This window comes from Oncorhynchus clarkii, chromosome 27 (genome assembly GCF_045791955.1).
Source record: "Oncorhynchus clarkii lewisi isolate Uvic-CL-2024 chromosome 27, UVic_Ocla_1.0, whole genome shotgun sequence".
Taxonomy (NCBI): Eukaryota; Metazoa; Chordata; class Actinopteri; order Salmoniformes; family Salmonidae; genus Oncorhynchus; species Oncorhynchus clarkii.
In genome coordinates this window covers 11077369-11098021 of record NC_092173.1, presented here as the reverse complement: position 1 = coordinate 11098021, position 20653 = coordinate 11077369, and the positions used below count along the sequence as shown (strand labels likewise).

Sequence of the window (20653 nt, the reverse complement as noted above, 5' to 3'; positions counted from 1 at the left end):
TGCCTTGTTCAGGGGCAGAAGGACAGATTTTTACCTTGTCAGCTCGGGGATTTGATCTTGCAACCTCTCGGTTACTAGTCCAATGCTCTAACCACTAGGCTACCTGCCCCCCCCAATAGTTGAGTGTTAAAGATTTCCAAAACCGTATCGTAATCAAGGATCAATTTCCAGATAGAGCGTTTCACACTTGACCAAATCACCTCCGATCCGTTGTTATCAGATCATGGTACTGAACAATTGAAATATCTGAACCATCATCAATTCTAGTATCTAGACTACTTTTGCTCCTCAGTTTACATTTTTTTTAAAAATCAAAATCATCGACTTGACTTAGAGCTTACAAAGACTGTTTAGTGTGTGTTATTTTATTTTCATGAATATCACCATAAATGACTTTTCTGCTTTGCATAGCCACTGAATATGTTACAGTGAAGCAATCTCAGAGGTTATTACACGACTAGTGCTAAGAGAAAGGAACATGGCTGTCATTGCTTAGTTGGAATATGATCACATACAAATGTCCACCTACAGTTCTCCTCTATGAAAGTGTCCTCTCTGTCACAGGTGCGAAAATGGTTCCCTAGACAACTTTTACATTTTCACATGATAGGCAGAGGAGTCTGGTGGGAGGAGCTATAGAAGCACGGGTTCATTGTAATGGCTGGAATGGAATCAATGGAACGGAGTCAAACGTGCTTTCCATATGTTTGATACCATTCCATTTATTCCATTCCAGCCATAACAATGTGCTCATCCTCCTATAGCTCCTCCCACCAGCCTCCTTTGATGATAGAGCAGGTTCTTCCCCCATTAGGACGAAAGGATATGTACTAAACAACATCATAATGCTTACCTCTTGTCATCTCTGTACCACTCAAACTCTGGTTTGGGCACTGCGGCCGCGTCACACTGAAGAACCCCCATTCGGCCCACCTGGGTTTCAGAGCTCTTGGCATTCTTGATGGCGGGAGGATCTGAGGATCCAATCACAACAGTTCATCTTGGTTATATTTTTTCCCTCTCTGCATAAAACCAATCATCAAGTAATGAAAGACATATCATGGATCTCAATGTAGTAAAAGCAACTGGGTGTTGTAAAAAATAAAACGTAAGGCCAGGAGAAACAGGAGTCATCCCCCAAAATGAACCTACAGTTGACGACAACATTGACGTATTTGACATCCGGTGTGGCCACGTCATTGCTGGCTTTGCATTCGTAGCGGCCCGCCTGGTTCCTCATGATCCCCGATATATCCAGGTACTCCTCCCCATCTAGAGAATCGGCTGTGGGGAGACACAGAGAGAGAGAGACAGAGAGAGAGAGGGTGAATGGAGGACAAAGGGAGAACAGAATAGCTTCCAGGTAAAGCAGAACACTGTTCAATGCAGCTCTGATACTTCCAATGAGCCGGAGTAATGTCGGACCAAATGTTTTTTTTAAATGGAGCATCAAATAGACAAACCTGAGACAGCAGTTCCCTTAATTAGTCACGTATGTCTCCCGAGTTTCTCTCATTTAGCCTATCTACTCAGAATATGGACAGATCTAGGTGTGATCAGGATGAGGAGAATGCCAAGCTTGTGGATAAGAAGCTGACTCCGCAGTGCTGTCTTGGGGTGATTAGATACCGGTCCAATTGCTACATACTGTACAGTGCCATGGGATAGCATTGACGAAGGTACCATGGGGTAACATTGACTAAAGCTGTTCACAAATGTACTGTATCAACATTTCTCTTGGCATTGCTAAATGGATATTGATTGACAGGAACAATAGCCTGCAGTGAATGCATGAAGACTCCTGAGACATATTTAACCTTATAACCAACATGTTTTTCCCAACCCCCTCAAATGTGTAGAAGACAGAGACAGTGTCTGAAAAAAACCCCAGCTAAACCTCCAAATGCCACCGAACCCGACTAAATAAAACAATGGGCACGCCTCAACTGAGCTGACACTCAGGGAGCAAGGTCTTCTACCCTGTGAAATTAAGTAACAACTCTGGAACTTGAATGTGGAAGGCTGTTCCAAAACAATTTATATGCTTTGTGAACACTGATGGGTTCTGACTTCTAAACGTAAAAAGATGAAATATTCTCATCCATGTCACCGAGGGAGAGAGGGGAATGCAGAACGTTTACATTCTGCCAGAACATGTTATTGTTAGACATCAGGTATCCTATGGAAACTTGATACAAGTCAACAGGACAGCCGTGAGTTGGGGAGGAGTGAGGAATTTGGGCCGAGGTCAGGTCAGATGGCACGAGAAAGAACAGGCATCACTAAAGTCCTGTCTAGCAACAGAGATGCATTGGCTGTCCAGATGTGAAAGGAGGAGACTCTGCATAGGACAAAGGTTTAAATACAAGTGCTGGTGTAAATATGTCTTGGTCTTATGCAGCTGTGTGGCCCACTGGGTGAATAAACCTGGTTTGAGCTTCACTAATCGTCCGTGAGTTTTAACTCTGTTTATTTAGAACCTAACAACACACACCTACCTACCTTGTCTTAAATAACAAAACAAAAAGACAACAATTGACATATCACATTTCTCCAATTAGAGATTCAAGTTATTCTCCTAGATTTGTTTGTGGCTAAATCCGAAATGTGGTCTCAGTAAACATACCTAACAACCTCAACTTCAAGTCTCGAACTGCAACGCAGCAGCATTCACAGCTGCATGCCCAATGTATCAAGCTCTTTCTCTGCTACACCCATAGAACTAGAACACTAATCATTTATTAGTCATTTAGCAGGATCTCTACGGCTACGCCTCTGTTTCTCTGGTTGGTATTATTGTCTTGTGTAGTTCAACGCTTATGAAAAGAGCAATCAGATCAAAGGGTCCTCCTAGCATGACCACAGCAGCCATGTCAAACACGCTCATCGCGGACAAAGGATGCCATGATTGGAAAAGTAGGATTGAAATCAGTTGCCATGGAAATGCATTGTGGCTGCTTGGTCGTTTTATCGTTAAGGCAGTTGGACTTCACCTGAATAGATATTTCTTGAGGGGATAGAGAGAGAGAGAGAGAGAAGAAGAAGAAGATGGCTTGGCTACAATCTACAATACTGTAGCTTACGCACAGAATCTATCTAGGTAACACTTTGTTTGGATAGTCAGTCTGTAGAGCAACTACAGATGGACTATCAGTAAAATGTATACTATCTACTAACCCTTACCCAAGCTCTAACCTCAACCCTAACCTTAACCCTTACCCAAGCTCTAACCTCAACCCTAACCTTAACCCTTACCCAAGCTCTAACCTCACCCCTAACCCTAACCCTAACCCTAACCCTAACCCTAACCCAAGCTCTAACCTCAACCCTAACCCTAACCCTAACCCTAACCCAAGCTCTAACCTCAACCCTAACCTTAACCCTTACCCTTATTCTAAACCTAACCCTGACTGTAACCTTAGCAAGCAGGTTTCCATCTACAGATCTACAGGCTATCCAAATAGAGCGTGACCAAAATTATTAGAATAATGAAACGTATTTACTACAAGCAAACTGGAAATATTAAGTAAATAACACAGCAGGGTCCAGAAACAACTGTGTTATGAACATGACCCGATTGTTTTTGTTTAATTCATTACTCTATTGGATAAAAAAAATGTCGCTCAGGAGGCTTGAGCAGCCTCTTGATAAACATGAACCTCTTTACATACACTTCAAGTATTAACTCTCAGTTCACCAGGAAACAACCTGTTTCTATAGCTATTCTATCTCTGTGTGGATTCAGCAGGCATACGTCACTGCTTTCCATGGGCCCCATGGGGAATGGAAAAGTGATTGATTTGGAGCACATTCAAAATCCCATGATGGCACAGCCATACAACTCTATGCTAATCCAGTGAGTGAGCGAGAAGCCCAATGAGGTGGGAGAGCATGGAGTGCACATTTCTTATTTCACATAATCATCTTAGAATGTCGGAGCAATAAATCAGCTTGAGTGGGAAAGAAAGAGAGGAATCCCAAATCACAGACATCGATAGTTTGCGTGGGTGTGTATGCTTTTGTTCGTGGCTGTGTGTGAACTGTAGAAAACGGAAGACAGGTGTGCGTGTGCGAGAGAGTGTGTGTCTATGCCTGTATCCTGTTCTGACTGGGTATACAAGTTTAAGACATGAATAGGTGTTATCTACCATTCTCCCCCTAAAGTCCTGGGCTCACTCAGTTAAAAACAAAGCCAATGATGTTGCCTTGACGCAGACAGACCCCTAGGAGAAGTGTCCAAGACCATCCCGTTGAGCGGCTAGCTCTGCCTAGCATTGCTAAACATCCCCCTTCACTTCAGCTTATTGTGAATACAGGCAAAACGTTTAAGGTCCAAGACATTCAGCACTGCACGTCTCGAACTTGCCCGGATGTACTTTCGATCGGCCCCGTATCTATCTTGCTAAGCCGCAAACGCATGACAAGCTATGACAATTAAATAAACCATTTCCACTTCATGACTCTCCCCCATTTATGATGAACGGTGTTTATTATGAAAACGGAACTGAAAAACTTCTCTACGAAAATGGCACTTAAAATTCAACTTTGATGAAAAGCTCAATTTTGCTTGTGCCATGCTTTGAATTTATTATGTTGCCTGTGCACCAGCAACAATGAAAGACAAGGCATATAATTATCTTCCAACAAATTCTAGTCCTGAATAAGAGGCGTACGACCCTAGGGCTATCTAGCACCAGGATTGGGGAGCAACATAACAGTGCAGTGGTCCGTGAGCCTCACACTCATAAATGTGTGGTGAAAGGTTATTTGCATTGAACCGTATTGGGATTGTCTCAACAATTGAATTGCCTTCAATTCTTGGGAAAGCAACGACATTATGGTGAAGGCACAACAGAGAAGGAGAGAGCTTCCAACCACAGAGGGTTACTGAGGAGAAGACAGCTCATAATAATGACTGGAATGACATTACCGGAACGGATTCAAACACATCCATGTGTTTGAGACCATTCCGTTTATTCCGTTCAAGCCATTACTATGAGCCATCCTCCCCAATTAAGGTGCCACCAACCTCCTGTGTCCCCCAATCCACTACCACCTCCCAACCACTCCCCCAGACACACACACACAGAGTCAGTCCCCTGCCAGGAGGGAGCTGAGAGCCTGCAGCAGCATATAACTCCTCTCAGAATGAATCAGATGGGACTGGGTAGGTCAACTCTAATCCTGTTCACATTAGCATGGAATCATAGAAATTCCACTCACGTTTGAGCCTCGTACTGCAGCACGGAATGCCCACCTAGCCAAAAGAGTCCTTATACTTCTGATGACATGTTCCCTTGAACAGGGTAGTTCAACTGTGTGTGTGTTTGTGTGTGTGTGTGTGTGTGTGTGTGTGTGTGCGAGCGTCTGTTGGCGAGCCAGTGTTTTGGACAGACCTTTCATAAGGGAATTAGAAGGCAGATTTGAGACACTATAGTGAGCAAAGCACAAACCACCAGTGAGGAGAGACTCAGCATCAGGTAGCAGCGCAACTGCAGTTGGCAACTAAATCCTCATTTGCATGACCATGCATTATTCATGAGCATCATTTACCACTATGCGAAATGTTAGATTTATTTTGTGAATACTAATTTATGCTAAGCAGTTGATTTGAGGAGAACTTGGGGAGAAGGGTCCAAAATGGCTCTGCAACATTTATTTTCTTTTGTCTCCGCTACTTTCCAAGTGTTGTCAAATGGCAAACGCTCGGCTTTATCTTTCCCAAACCCATGGAGTCAATCTTTTTGTCGGGCCATTGTCTGATTTCGATGATGAGGGGTCAATACATAATTACCCCAGCCTGTTCTTTAAGACTCTTAGTGGGAAGATAATGAACAAGTGACTGAGCTGAAGCACCACCCCATCTCGATCATTATGTTGGTCACATCAGCAGTTAGAGGGCCAACCTAAATGAAAACAACCACATGCTTACATATACTGAGGTCTTTAGGGAAACATTTTCACCTCAGTGAAAGACCACTCTTAGATAAAAACCTAAAAGCTCAAAACCATTTTACAGATATCATTCCCATTAGTGCAGGCTTGCCGTATCACGCTGACCAGCGCATCAGATAAACAAATCTATTTTATTGAATCATAGACTACACATTATTCCAGCATGGCTTCTAATTTCCTGAGTCTTTATGGATTGGTCAAATAGGGTGGCCTTGGGACACGCTCTTTGTGTTGACCAAGGACACTCAGGTCACATCACCCTTAGCACATCCCATGATGCACCACATTGTGGTCACAAAGGCCTGGGGGGGAGCTGAGAGTGATGATGGGAGAGAGTCACACAACAACAAGTGTGCCTCTTTTTACTGAGTGTGGCTGGGTGGTGCTAATGGTGTGTGTGTGTGTGTGGACGGGATAAACCTTCAGTGACAGTGGACAGGTCCGGGATCAGCTGCAGTGCCAGATGAGGCGCTCTCTCTCTGTCTCTGATCCCTGGGGAGAGCACTTAATCCCCTCCCACGAGCAGCCCTCTACATGTGTCACACCCGCTGCCAGGGCTGAACCTGAGCCACCCTGACAAGGGCCTGTCACATCTCACAGTTCACAGCCTTCTCAGGGACAGCCTGGAGAATGTCAGCAAGGCACTGCCTGTTTCCTGCACTGAGCACAGAGGAGCAGTGAGCCCTCCATGAACATGCAAGTCAGGGACCTTGGGATTGTGTGGCTAGTTCTGGGAAGTTCTCTACTTTAATCTCAGGGCTGACAGAGGTGGGGACTGGAGTGTGTAGCACGCTGAGCAGTGCTGGACAGGGATGAGTGGTGTATTGTTGAGACCTAGTCCAAGTCACTCATAGTACAGAGAATGGCAGGGACAGACTTTGACCAGAAATAGATCCGGGCATCTCTAACACCCGGACCATTGTTTCCCTCAAGGCCGCCACACCGGCCCGAGTCTCACATGATTATCCAAATAATTATAATCTTGTTAAAAAACAGCAACTATTAATACAGCCCACTGTGTTAAAGATGGACCAGCCCATCTGGTATTTGCACTATGGCTAGTCCACCCTGGAGCATGGCTGGTTTCAGAGTAGTATGGGGAGAACACCCTTATTTAACAGCTAGGATGTTGTTTTAGAATACATTTGAATCTAGTCTGATTTTAACATCCCTGTCTGAGCATAATGGTTAATTGGTTTGACTAGATGTCTACTAATGTGCAGTACATTTGACATTCTAGTCATTTAGCAGACACTCTTATCAAGAGTGACATAAAATTAGTGCATTCATCTTAAGATAGCTAGGTGAGACAACAACACATCCCAATCGTATCAAGTACATTTTTTTCTCAACAAAGTACACCACAAGATGTAAAGGGATTTGCAAGAATAATTATTGTGCAAGAATAAGTCTGGATGTTGGGAGGGGCGAGCCATCATCCCTGCTTGTCCAGGTGTGTGAGTTCTCATCAGTAGAGCGGAGGTTGATCCTGGCTATACCCCTGCAGCATTAAATGAGTGCCAAAAGGCATTATACCAGGGGCGGGAACATCAAATGCATAATTTAACATGAATTAACTGCGCTCAGCTCTTGAATTATCCAATGATGTGAGTGATCACACATTTAATGAGATCTCTTATTCGCATACTTAAACATACCCCTCAAAAACATAGCTTTTTCCCTCAAAAAGACATGTACCACTGATGTCTGTGAGTGGCTTCCCATAGCCTAAAGCGTGTAATATGAAGAGCACCAAAGGGCATGTATATTTCATACTTGTCTGACTTCCATTTTGGTGGCCTGGGAAGCGTGCACTGAAAGATTCCTTGCTTTACCAAGAGTTCCACTTTCTTCGCAGCATTTTCAGTGTGGTGCCCTCCGCCCCCGCCTGTGACCTTTACAGATACACTTCAGAAATAAACATTGGGTGGGGTGGAGACACACTGAAGCAGAGCACAGGCCCAGAGAGAACGGACGCTGTACGCCTTGCTCTATTGATCACATCCCCACACACAGTAAGCCCGGCAATGTTCTGCGTCCCAGTCAATATCAGGGACAACAACATCCCACGTCCTCAATGAATACAACTATTGGCATAAAATGCAATAGCTGACACTTTCTTACTTCCAATCCCAATGTGTGTACAACGTGGAAATCTTTAAAATATCTGAATAAATAGCACATACTTTTGCTAAGCCTGCATTTTCCCTGTATCTGCATCTTTTCAGGAAGGAAAATAGGGGCTAGAATTTGGGAGGGAGACAACAGACTAATGTCATGGTTTCTGTCTGTAACTCTGGGAAGCGAATAGTGGCGATCCCAGACCATGCAGGGAGAGCTGAAATAGAAAATGACAGTTCTTTCATCCAATACATCATTTTAAGTCATGTTACGTTTCAATTGTGCTCTCTGTTATACTCTGCTAGAATAATGAAGAGGCACTCCTCTGTCAATCTGACAAGTCTGAAAGAATAACATCAATCTTGACTCTGATGGAAAAGTGGGGACTGCGTGTTTTTCTACTGTTCCATTGTGTCTGCTTTTTTATTAGACGCAAAAATTCCAACGCTAAAAATAATGATCTGCTTGTAACCACTATCGAAATCATAGACAGAGCCGTCAAACGAGATCAAAATGATAGCTTTAACCAGGCTTTGAAGCTATAAAGTGTTTGCTTACAAAATACCTTGTTGACAAACAATGGAGAAAGACGAGCTTATATTTTGGGGTTCTAAAAGGGTCCAACGGTTAACCTCAGCTCATTAGGCATTTATAAGTTATCTTCTTAAATAATCAATGGCTATACATTGCTACACTAAAAGTTTGAAAAAATGCACTACAAAGGTCTGAGCTGCAGTTTGATAGCAAAATATTAACATTTCAAAATGGAGTATTGGAAAATAAAATTCCTGGGATAATTGGCTGTAATGGTTTGATTTAGAGCAACCACAACAACATATTGGTTTCATTATTGCAATCTGTTAGAGAGCTTTCACTCGAAAGAAATTGCATTGTCAAATCATCCAGTTCTGTGTTTGAATGAAAGGGGAGTGCGAGAAGCTGCAGGTGTGTCTCAGGAATGTATAGGTGTTCTTCAGGCATGCACAACTCAATGAGATGATCACTACCTTTGGGGAACGAGGCAAACGAACCGTGTTGACCACATCCACAGGGAGACAACAACATTAAGCAACGGGACATCATTACTCTCCCTCTCTTCAAGTCTACTATCTTTCTCTTTCTTCCTTTCGCTCTCCCTCTATCTCTCTCAGAAATAATAAGCATCCTGTATACCTGAAATAAACGTAACCTAAAGAATTGACTGGAGGATTGCACATAGAATAATCCTAAAACATGGAGAAACAAGGACGAATACCCCGTTTCATTTTAAACACAGGAACCCTCGCCCAACTCCCAACCCCATCCCTCCCCTTCATGTCTGAGAACACAGATATACGGTGATAAGCAACAATGACAAAATGCTGGCCTTTGATAAGAGTCAGATGCTGCTGGGTGCTTATTGGCTCTTACCTGATGGATTGAGCAGTCGCCAGGTGATTGATGGATCTGGCCTCCCATTGGCTAGACAACTCAATGTCACATTGCTGCCTTCGTTCACAGTGATGTCTTCCGAAACTTTGTAAATGTTTGCCGGAACTGCAAGAGAAAGTGCCATTGGTCATTGTTTATTAATGTAATAGTAAAAACATGAAGAGAGTAGCATTTCATCTAAAGCAGATATAGTGGCTGTAAAAACAGACATACATTTTTCTAATATCAGTAGAAGCATTTTCATTGGTAGGACTCGAGTCTTCCTAAGAAGCGTGTATTTTTCGAAGGCAAGAATAGGAACCACAGCGTAGTATTACATTGAATGAAGTATATGGTTTATGAAATACTCACATACTACTAAATTGTGTCTACATGTCAAATGTAGACATGAGCAATTATCAACAACATTACGCAAACGGCTGTGGCATGAACATAATTCTTTACAATACATTTGTCGCTGTGGAAGAGGCTATATGTCCATTTTTTAAGTATAGTTGAATGCAAAAGTTTGAATTCAAAAGTATTGCAATGTTAATTCAACAAGACAAGGGAAGTCGAGAAGCAACTTCAAATGGAAAAGAGTTTCTGTACCTCAACCCAATCCATTACCCACCAAAAGATTCAATTAACTGAAACGCTAGGTGCATGACTTTGACTGATGTTCAAAGAAAGCCGAACGTTTGTCATCTGAATGTAATGTTTAATCGGCCTTCTACCTCTCAATTCTGATTTACTCCGCACCTAAACAAATAAAACAGGGAACGTATTACTCAGATAAAACTGCTCTGACAAATTAAGAAAGCGAGGTGCACTCCATTTTCTCATTGGTCAGCAATTCAATTGTAATCAATCTGAGTGCACAGAGAGGGCATACAGACATCATTGTGAATTTCAAAACTGTGGGTGGATGGAGGCGAGGTGTTGTATACGCATATCTTTGCTAGAAACTATTGATCAATGACTTGTAAATGATGAATGGGGCCAAAGTACATAGAGTCATACAGAAACATTTCATTGTAGAAGTTGAACAAGTAGCTCAACGCTTACAAATGCACATATACTGCATATGTCCATATACCACTCTCAGGTATAATATGTTCTATCGCATTCCCATGTCACCTAAAATAAGACGTGTTGTCGTCAAGGTGAGTCAAACTTGTAGTTGCCATGCAGTTTGATACTTGACAACATGGAAAATCTGTTCTATTTGTTGTCAAATATGACAGAGGAATTATCAATACATCAGTGTGCCTCTGGATTTCCCCCCCAAACGGTCTGTTTTTATACTGATACTGACCATGCAACGTCCCTTAGCTGATGCTTTATACTCTTCCCTAGATTCCCTCTCTTTGGCCAGTACAGCCTGTCCCTTTAATGACATCTGACAACATAGCTATTTTATTGCCAAACAACATTAAATTAAGCCATACAGAGTTATTGCATGAGTCAAATGACCACAGAAAGTGAAGATGTGTTTTTCGATAAGGGAAGGATTGAAGTGACAGGGAATCCAATAGCTTTTTCTCAAAGAAGCGGGCTGGAAATATCAATGGTCTGATTGGCTGAATGAGAACCCGAGCATTAATCCAAACCAGGCCAGTCGCACAAATAAAAATTAGTTTGAGAGAAAACAACAGCTCCCAGACAGATAACCCTGTCACGTTCTAAACAGAAATAGTCGAGGCGGTTCATGAGTCAAATGAATAAAGAGTGTAAACTCTAAACCATTTCAACATAGTGGCTATAGCTCCCAGCAAGGATTGCAATCTTAGTCATGGGTCAGCCTTCAAGGAACAATATTTGAAAGGGCAGTTCTTTGAAAAACTCTTTCCCTGGCTGCCCAGGATTCTAAAGCGACGTACAAGGGATTGTGTGAGGTCGATCTGACACACGAAGCCTAGAGAAATAATTTGCTGTTCCTGGTTAAATGGGATCAAATCGTAGCTTTAGCTTCTGCCAAAACATTTATTTTGCCTTTCAAGAAACACATCAATGATTTCATCTACAGGCTGAGAGAAGTAGTATCACCTTTTAACATTTCTTTCCCACATTTTTTTATTTGAGCATTTTCAAATTTCTTCAAATGATTGTAAATATTTTTTCTTTCCAACCTCGTCAACATGGTCACATTTTGTGTCAGCTTATTATATCCCAAAGACCAAGTGGTCCTAGAAAAAGTGGAAAACAGATGCATCACGCAAATGCAAACGTATCACGCAAATACATTGACCCATGCTTCAACTTTGATAACACAACTGCAAAGCCTTGGAAGCATGAGAAACTACAACATAATTAGAAGAAGCTTGTTGTATCACAAATCCATGTGATAATATAACCTGACAGTCAGCTTCAGGCTTTTCCCGGATTCCTGACGAGCCAAACCACCCAGGGAGGTAGCGATGATCAAAGTCCCAGAATGGTTAACCTCAGAGAAGTGTAAAGAAACCCAGCTGCACCTCCAGTGTCACAGATGTCCTGATCAATGTGTTTACTTTCAAGCCACAGCCTTTTAATCTAGCTATGACTCATCTTTAGCTGAAAATGGTGGACAGAGAGAGAGAGAGACACACACAGAAAATAGAACAGAATTAGCTTGGTAGCCGATTAAGATTCTCACTATCGCACTCTGCCTGGCACATGCATGCACGCACGTACAACCATTTCAAGGTACTATGCATGAAATGAGCCTTCCAGTTGAAAGAGAGAGGATGACAACAACAGGTATTCCCAGACAAAAATGTCTCACACCTGCATTGTATAATGTCTCAAACTAACATTGAAGAAAAATATAAACGCAACATGTAAAAAGTGTCGGTCCCATGTTTCACGGGCTGAATTAAAAGATTCAAGAAATGTTCCATACACACAAAAAGCTTATTTCTCAAAAAATTGGGGAACAAATTTGTTTACATCCCGGTTGGTAAGCATTTCTCCTTTGCCAAGATAATCCAGGTGTGGCATATCAAGAAGCTGATTAAACAGCATGATCATTACACCGGTGCACCTTGTGCTGGGAACAATAAAGGGCAACTCTAAAGTGTGCAGTTTTGCCACACAACCACAGATGTCTCAAGTTTTGAGGGAGCGTGCAATTGGCAAGCTGACTGCAGGAATGTCCACGAGAGCTGTTGCCAGATAATGTCATGTTCATTTCTCTTCCAACGTCATTTTAGAGAATTTGGCAGTAGGTACAGCCGGCCTCACAACTGCATGCCACGTGCATGGCATTGTGTGGGTGAGCGGTTTACTGATGGCAAAGTTGTGAACAGAGTGCCCCATGGTGGCGGTGGGGTTATGGTATGGGCAGGCATAAGCTATGGACAACGAACACAATTGGCCCATTATGAGGTCTATTTATTTTAACAGATGCATATCTGTATTCCCAGTCATGGGAAATCCATAGTTTAGGGCCTAATGCATGTATTTCAATTGACTGATTTCCTCATATGAACTGTAACTCAGTAAAATATTTGCATGTTGTGTTTATATTTTTGTTCAGTATACTTGCTATTCATGTAAAAATACAGGCGCATCATGCCAGGAACGTTGACCTTCCTACAAAATAATATCCTTCTATCGGTTATTTTTCCTAGTAGCAGTTTTTTTTGTGAAAGTCCTTTTCGTATATGATCAGTCGAAACAGCCTTTGGGTTAGTCTGGGTTAGTCTGCTATCAAGTAGAGCACCACACTTTGACGTACTCCATAGTCAAATCAATAACAAATCACAGTGAGGTATAACAGTACAACCGGTTAAAACAGAGATGTTTATATTTCCTTGAACACCAGTAATTCAGAGCTCTTTGAATGACTCTACTACCATACCAACTGACCTCTGCGGATCGCTCCTTCTGTCTCTCCACCCACGGCATCCTGCCACGTTCAGACATGACATTTGGACCGCTGATGTTACAGGCCCAAGTGTTGTCGAGGCAATTATGTTTCCGTAATTTGAATCATTAAAGCATAATCAGCGGAAAGCGCTCGCAGCACTGAGTTCTGCTTTTAGCACTAGCTGCCAATTACTTTCCTCGATGTGCAAAAAGGTCGTTAAACCGGGAACCTTTCAGATGACACAGAACAACCTCCTGAATGTTGTGACACCTCTGAAATGTAATAAAATCACCTCAAACAAGCTCATGACTGGCGGCTGGGTGCCTCCCCAAACCTTGACCCAAAGAGGCAATCTGTTACTGCGGAAACAGTGAGAATGACAGCCAGGCAATCTTGTCCATTCAAGGTCTTTAAAGGAGAGGCAACCATCAATTTAGTGGGCGTCTTCAGGATTGGGACTTTTGCGGTCAAAGTGTTTATGCATAAAGCCTACACTCCTCTTTCAAAAGCCCAGAGGACATGACACATACAAACATGAGTACGCTCTTGAACACTGTCATTGTGAGTCTGCTTGAGTAAGGCAGCATTGAAAAGTAAAAAGAACAGACACAATTAACCAAACTGTTAATTTAAAAAAATCCTCCTAACAGATTCTGTCAATAGAAAAATATTGTTGCAGGGAAGTAGAGCCTTGTGATCTGATTCATCGTTAGTTTGTCTGTTTTTGTAAGCATACGCTTACATTTTCAATGCTCATAAGCCTATGACTCATTGATCCTAGCCCCTTTGAATTCTTCATGGTGTCAATGTGAGTTACCACTATGACAAATCAGTATTTCACTAAATATGAACAAACTCTGGAGTTTGCCAGTTTCCTCATAATAACAAACAAGAACGCGACGCCAACATGTCTGATCAGAGACCTCGGGGTGCGTTTTTTTTCTGCAGCGGCTGCCACTGTGGAGCTGAAAGAGATGGCACACTTTTAACCGGATACTGCGGTGCACAGAGCCACTGAGCAGTGGGTGCCTCGGCCCCTTTCATTGTGCACTTCTGGCAGAACCGCTGGAGCTGCTGCTCGTAGCTGCTCCACCAACATAATCATCGCCAGCAGCACTCCATGATCTAAACTAAAGCTCTCTCTGAACCTTCAAAGGGGAGCGAGGACGTCAAATGGACTAATACCCATTGGAGGCACTTTTGAGGAAGGCTTTGTGTGGATGTGGAGAGACATTTGGAGGCAGTTCCTGCTGGCCAGATAAAGGTCTTCTTGAGGACAAATCCCCGATTAATTCAAATGTAGCTTTTTTTCTTTAGAGATGTTCCAGTGGAGGGCGGAGAGGTTTCCACAAGGGCAGAGACTCGTAAATCATACAAACAAATAATTGGTGTTTGTGTTGAAAGGAGAAAACAATGGGAAGGGAAAAGGTAGCGGCATTATTTCTAACAAGCCAACCGAAGCCCCAGCAGAGAGAAATGCATTGGCGCCCAATGAGCAGGACTTCACCTCGTGAAAAATTGTTGCTCTTTACAAATTCTACAAGCTATAATTCTTATCTCAAGTAAACTTGAATAAATGTACTGCCAGTTCAAGGCAATGTGTACTTTTATCCTTGGCGATCATCCGCATCGTTCAGGACGGCGTGCCAAAACCCCCAGATTCAATTTGTATTCAACACATATCATGATTTAATACCTTATAAAACGGAATGAGATGATAAGAAAACAAAGAGAGGAGATGACAACAGCTGGCTGGAGGAGAAACTCTTAGTGGTGACCTTTCCTTTTTAGAGGAACTTGGGTTTAACACTCCTTCCTGCTCTCTTGAGCTCTCAGTCCTCCAGCAAACTCATGGAACTTTCTGTAAAGCAGTGCTTTTGTTCATCCCTTATCTGTATGACTTAAAAAGTTACAATACATGACCAAAAGTATGTGGACACTTGCTCGTTGAATATCTTGTTCCACAATCATGAGCATTAACATGGAGTTGGTCCCCCCTTTGCTGCTAAAACAGCCTCTGTTCTTCTGGGAAGGCTTTCCATTAGATGTTGGAACATTGCTGCGGGGACTTGCTTCCATTCAGCCACATGAGCATGAGTGAGCTCGGACACTGATGTTGGGCGATTAGGACTGGCTCGCAGTCGGAGTTCGAATTCATCCCTAAGGTGTTCAATGGGGTTGAGGGCAGAGCTCTGTGCAGGCCAGTCAAGTTCTTCTACACCAATCTCGACAAACCATTTCCGATCTCGACAAACCACTTTGTGCACGGGGGCATTGTCATGCTGAAATAGGAATGGGCCTTCCCCAAACGGTTGCCACAATGTTGGAAGCACAGAATCGTCTAGAATGTCATTGTATGCTGTAGCTTTAAGATTTCCCTTCACTGTAACTAAGGGCCCAGTCCGAACCATGATAAACAGCCCCAGACCATTAATCCTCCTCCACAAAACTTGACGGTTGGCACTATGCATTGGGGCAGGTAGCGTTCTCCTGGCATCCGCCAAACCCAGATTCATCCGTTGGACTTCCAGATGGTGAAGCGTGATTCATGACTCCAAAGAACCCGTTTCCAGTGCTCCAATGGTAGTGAGCTTTACACCACTCCAGCTGGCGCTTGACATTACCCCTGGTGATCTTAGGCTTGTGTGGGGCTGCTCAGACATGGAAACCCATTTCATGAAGCTCCCGATAAACAGTTCATGTTCTGATGTTCCTTCCAGAGGCAGTTTGGTACTCGATAGTGAGTGATGCAACCGAGGACAGACAATTTTTATGCGCTACGTGCTTCAGCACTCAGAGGTCACGTTCTGTGAGCTTGTGTGGCCTACCACTTCACGGCTGAGCCATTCTTGCTCCTAGACGTTTCCACTTCACAATAACAGCACTTACAGTTGCCCGGGGCTGCACTAGCAGGGCAGAAATTTGACGAATTGACTTGTTGGAAAGGTGGCATCCTATGACAGTGCCACATTGAAAGTCACTGAGCTCTTCAGTAAGGCCATTCTACTGTCAATGTTTGTCTATGGAGATTGCATGGCGGTGTGCTCGATTTTGTACACCTGTCAGCAATGGGTTTGGCTGAAATAAATTAATCCAGTAATTTGAAGGGGTGTCCACATACTTTTGTATATGTAGTGTATTTCTGGAGCAGGACAGCTATTTCCCTAGAACAAGCAAACAGCTACCGTTAGCATTGACCATTCGGATCAATTGTCTTAATTAATAACCTATGGAAAATATGCCAATAAGAATAGGAGGACACCTTACAAACTCAAGTGCAATCCAAGTTCAATTGAGGCTATAAATATAAGCTAATCATCATGTAATCTTATTGGTCAATGTGAACTGACAAATTATCGTAAATGGCCACGCTCACAAACAATCCTCCATCCAACCCCCCTCAAGTGAAAACTATAGATAAACTGTGTTATAGATTCCTATAACAAACCATGGTTTAGATTCAATCAGTTCAGCACTAACTCGTTGGAGCTCTCACATCTGTGAGTGGACAACGCTTCGTTGGAGCTCTCACATCTATGAGTGGACACTCGTGTGGTCATTGCCACGAAGCCACAACCATCCCACTCGCGTTAGAAGTTAAGAACGAGAAAGTGTAGGCTATACATAAATAACGACCCTCAAACTGAAAATCATGAAATAAAATAATGAGGAATTCTATCAGCCTAATTGAGGTGTAGATTACATCACACATTCCAGTGTTCGATTTCTTACCAATGCAAATCTGTGCAGCCAATGAAATATCCACAATAGGTAGGCTATAATGTCTGCACCCGTTTGTGGATTTCACAGCTCTAACGCAGTTCCACCTATAAAACTGTCATAAAAACAGCACTGCAGTGTGTCGGCTAGCAGGAATCTGATTGAATCTAGCCCCATGTCCTGATTGAAGCCATGCTCACCTGCCCCTTTGGCAAAACATTTCTACAGCTAAAAGCACCAAGAACGCAGATTCTGGCAGTCAAACCAGCAATCAGAGCAGGTAATCAATTTCCCTTGATTGCTCTCCGTTCTGTGTAATAATGTTGGATTAGGTAAAGTGCAGGCTGGGACAAGCCCTTTGAAACCCTGTACTTTACAGTCATTTGGATTAAACAAGCAACGGGATCAAGGTACTTTATTCAATTTAGTCTGATTGATAGCTAGGGTTGGGGAGTAACGGATTACAAAAAAAACCTGTAACTGTAATCTGTTACGTTACCTGCAAAATTGTAATCAGATTACATTAATGTTTGAAAAACTAGATGATTACTTTGAGGATTACTTTTAAATTCAGAAAGGATGTTTGCGTAAAATAATATTTGACACACTATTTTCTCAATGACATTCAAATCAGCATTGAAAAAAGGCGCAAGTTTAAGTTTGTTCCACCTGAGCGAGTCTGACCACAAGTCAGAGACCACTATGATGACACACCAAATGTGTTTGATGGATCTCAGGAAAAGAGCAGGAATAGGCTTTTGTAGGCTACAGTCCAAGCTATGTCTTCCAATGGTGTGACTGCTGCCGACATCCAAAGATTATCCAATTTGAACGCTTGGAGGTAATGATGACTGCAGTGGTGTCGTCTATGGCGATACGGATATCACTTATTATTGATATCTAAATAGCGCATTGATGTGAATCACACTTCTGCTCTCTCATTTAGCTATTTGTGCCTTACAGATTGTGGTTGTTGTGGATGGCTGTTCACAAATCTACATGTGTATTTGAACCCAATAATGGTTGAATTGAGGAAGTTTAAACGGCCTATCAATCATTGTTTTTGAAACCAGTGACCAGTGAAAAATGAGCTCTTGCAACAGCTGCATAGTGCGGATCCCAGCCTATTGGAATAAAAGTTCAGGCTTTAATTGCTCAATTTAATTCATGCTGATAAAAAAATATCCATAGGCCTAATGGACACATGCTCAAACTTGCACACTTTAGATAGACTTAAAAAGGGCAATCTGTAGTTGCTACATCCATTTTTGGATTTATGGGATTACACTAAGGAACCCGTGCAACAATGTTATCAATGTAAGCATTCCTTTCCTTTGCCTTAGGTTCAACTGAATATCACATGCCTATCAAACAGTTTTGTTGTTGTCTTTGGTTTGTGCTTACATCTGGTAAGAGACCACCGTTGAGTTTAAAAAAATATATATTTCATGCCAACGTACATTGTTATATTTACAGCAAAAACATGTATTTTTTTTACTGTGTGGTCAAATAAAATAGCAAAATGGATGTTCCAATTCTCTGAATAAGAAATGAGAAAGCTATGGCAGCAATCTGTACAGAAAGACTACATAAACACTGTTAAAGCAGGACTGATTGGACCACCAGACTCCAAGTTGCACTTGATTATCAAACAAGAACAATGCAGTTCTTGGTTAGTATGCGGTTCTCTTCTATTTCCATTTCAACTTGATGTAACGAGAAGCAATCTGAACAAGAATCAACCAGACCCAATGGCATTGACTGAGTGACTGATGTTTCTATCCAGACTATTAGCCTGGCTTGAGCTTCATATACTCTGACTGCTAGTACTGAACAGCTGTGGTAGTGGGGAGACCAGGGAGATATCTCACTGTATCTGAAAACCTCCCAGTGTCAAATCTGTCTGCTGTTTTGGTCGACTGCCTTCATTAAGGATGGATTAGCCTACTCCTCTCTGTAATGCCTTAGGCATACATACATGTACTTACCAAGTGGCAGTGGTGGAAAAAGTACTTCATTTTCATACTTGAGTAAAAGTAAAGATACCTTAATAGAAAATGACTCAAGTAAAAGTCACCCAGTAAAATACTACTTGAGTAAAAGTATTTGGTTTTAAATATACTTAAGTATCTAAAGTAAATGGAATTGATAAAATGTCCTTAAGTATCAAAAGTAAAAGAAAAAGTATAAACCATTTCAAGTTCCTTATTGTAAGCAAACCAGACGGCACAATCTTTTTTATTGACAGATAACCAGGGGCACACTCCAACACTCCAACATAATTTACAAACAAAGCATTTGTGCTAAGTGTGTCCACCAGATCAGAAGAACAAGGGATGACCAGGGATGTTCTCTTGATACGTGTGTGAATTCAACCATTTTCCTGTCAACATGTAACTAGTACTTTTGGGTGTCAGGGAAAATGTATGGAGTAAAAAGTACATTATTTTCTTTAGGAATGTAGTGAAGTAAAAGGAAAAGTTGGCAAAAATATAAATAGTAAAGTAAATATACCCCAAAAAATGACGTAAGTAGTACTTTAAAGTATTTTTTACTTAAGTACTTTACACCACTGCCAAGTGGTGCACTTGAATAGCTTTTCAGCTGAAAGAAGAAATAACAAGCACGGACACAATATGTACCAGTACACTTAATAACTAACCAATACATTGAAAGCCTCTCCATTTAATAATTGTACATCATCTGTTGAGGTATAGTATTGTAATTATAGCTAGTTGTGTGTCGTTAACAACAGCACTCACACATCTATGTATAAACCATAAAAGACTGTAATATCATAAATGCAGAGACAGTTTCCTAACATACTGCACCTAATGGCAGAATAACCTAGTACAATGATGATGGTCTATATCTACAGAGAGAAAGGGAGTGGGAGAGAGATGGAGAAAGAGAGAGACTGAGGCCTCTAATGACTCATAATCATTACTGAATTCTCTGTAACATTTCTCATAAAACCTAAAGTAACAACATATTATCTCAAATGTCTACAATATTGGCAGAACAACAACTCCTGGAAAACCTTTAACATGCATTTTCTCTCTCTAATATTGAGTTGCACCCCCCCCCCCCTCCCCCCAGACCGGCCTCAATTCGTCGGGGCATGGACTCTACAAGGTGTCGAAAGCGTTCCACGGGGATGCTGGCCCATGTTGACTCCAATGCTTACAAACGTTGTGTCATGTTGGCGGGATGTCCTTTGGAGGGTGGACCATTCTTGATACACTCAGGGAACTGTTGAGCGTGGAAAAACCTGGCAGCCTTGCAGTTCTTCACACACTCAAACCGGTGCGCCTGGCACCTACTACCGCACCCCGTTCAAAGGCACTTACTGTAAATCTTTTGTCTTGCCCATTCACTCTCTGAATGGCACACATACACAATCATAATCAGTCATAATTACCTTGAGGCTTAAAAATTCTTCTTTAACCTGTCTCCTGCCCTTCATCTACACTGATTGAAGTGGATTGAATAAGGGATAATAGCTTTCACCTGGATTCACCTGGCCAGTCTATGTCATGGAAAGACCATGTCCTAATGTTTTGTACACTCAATGTATATTCCAGAAGGAGTTTG

The 20653-nt window shown here is 42.1% G+C and overlaps 1 protein-coding gene across 2 annotated transcripts in view; it reads right to left on the bottom strand.

The window, feature by feature from the left end:
* Positions 1–20653, bottom strand: part of LOC139385471 (limbic system-associated membrane protein-like) — a 450702-nt gene that overhangs the window by 11728 nt on the left and 418321 nt on the right. For both annotated transcript variants that reach the window (XM_071130529.1, XM_071130530.1), the window contains 3 exons: positions 9487–9612; positions 1153–1284; positions 854–974 (listed from right to left, as the gene is read on the bottom strand). In XM_071130529.1, the coding sequence (XP_070986630.1) occupies positions 854–974; positions 1153–1284; positions 9487–9612 (379 nt within the window). The remainder of the gene's footprint in view (positions 1–853; positions 975–1152; positions 1285–9486; positions 9613–20653) is intronic.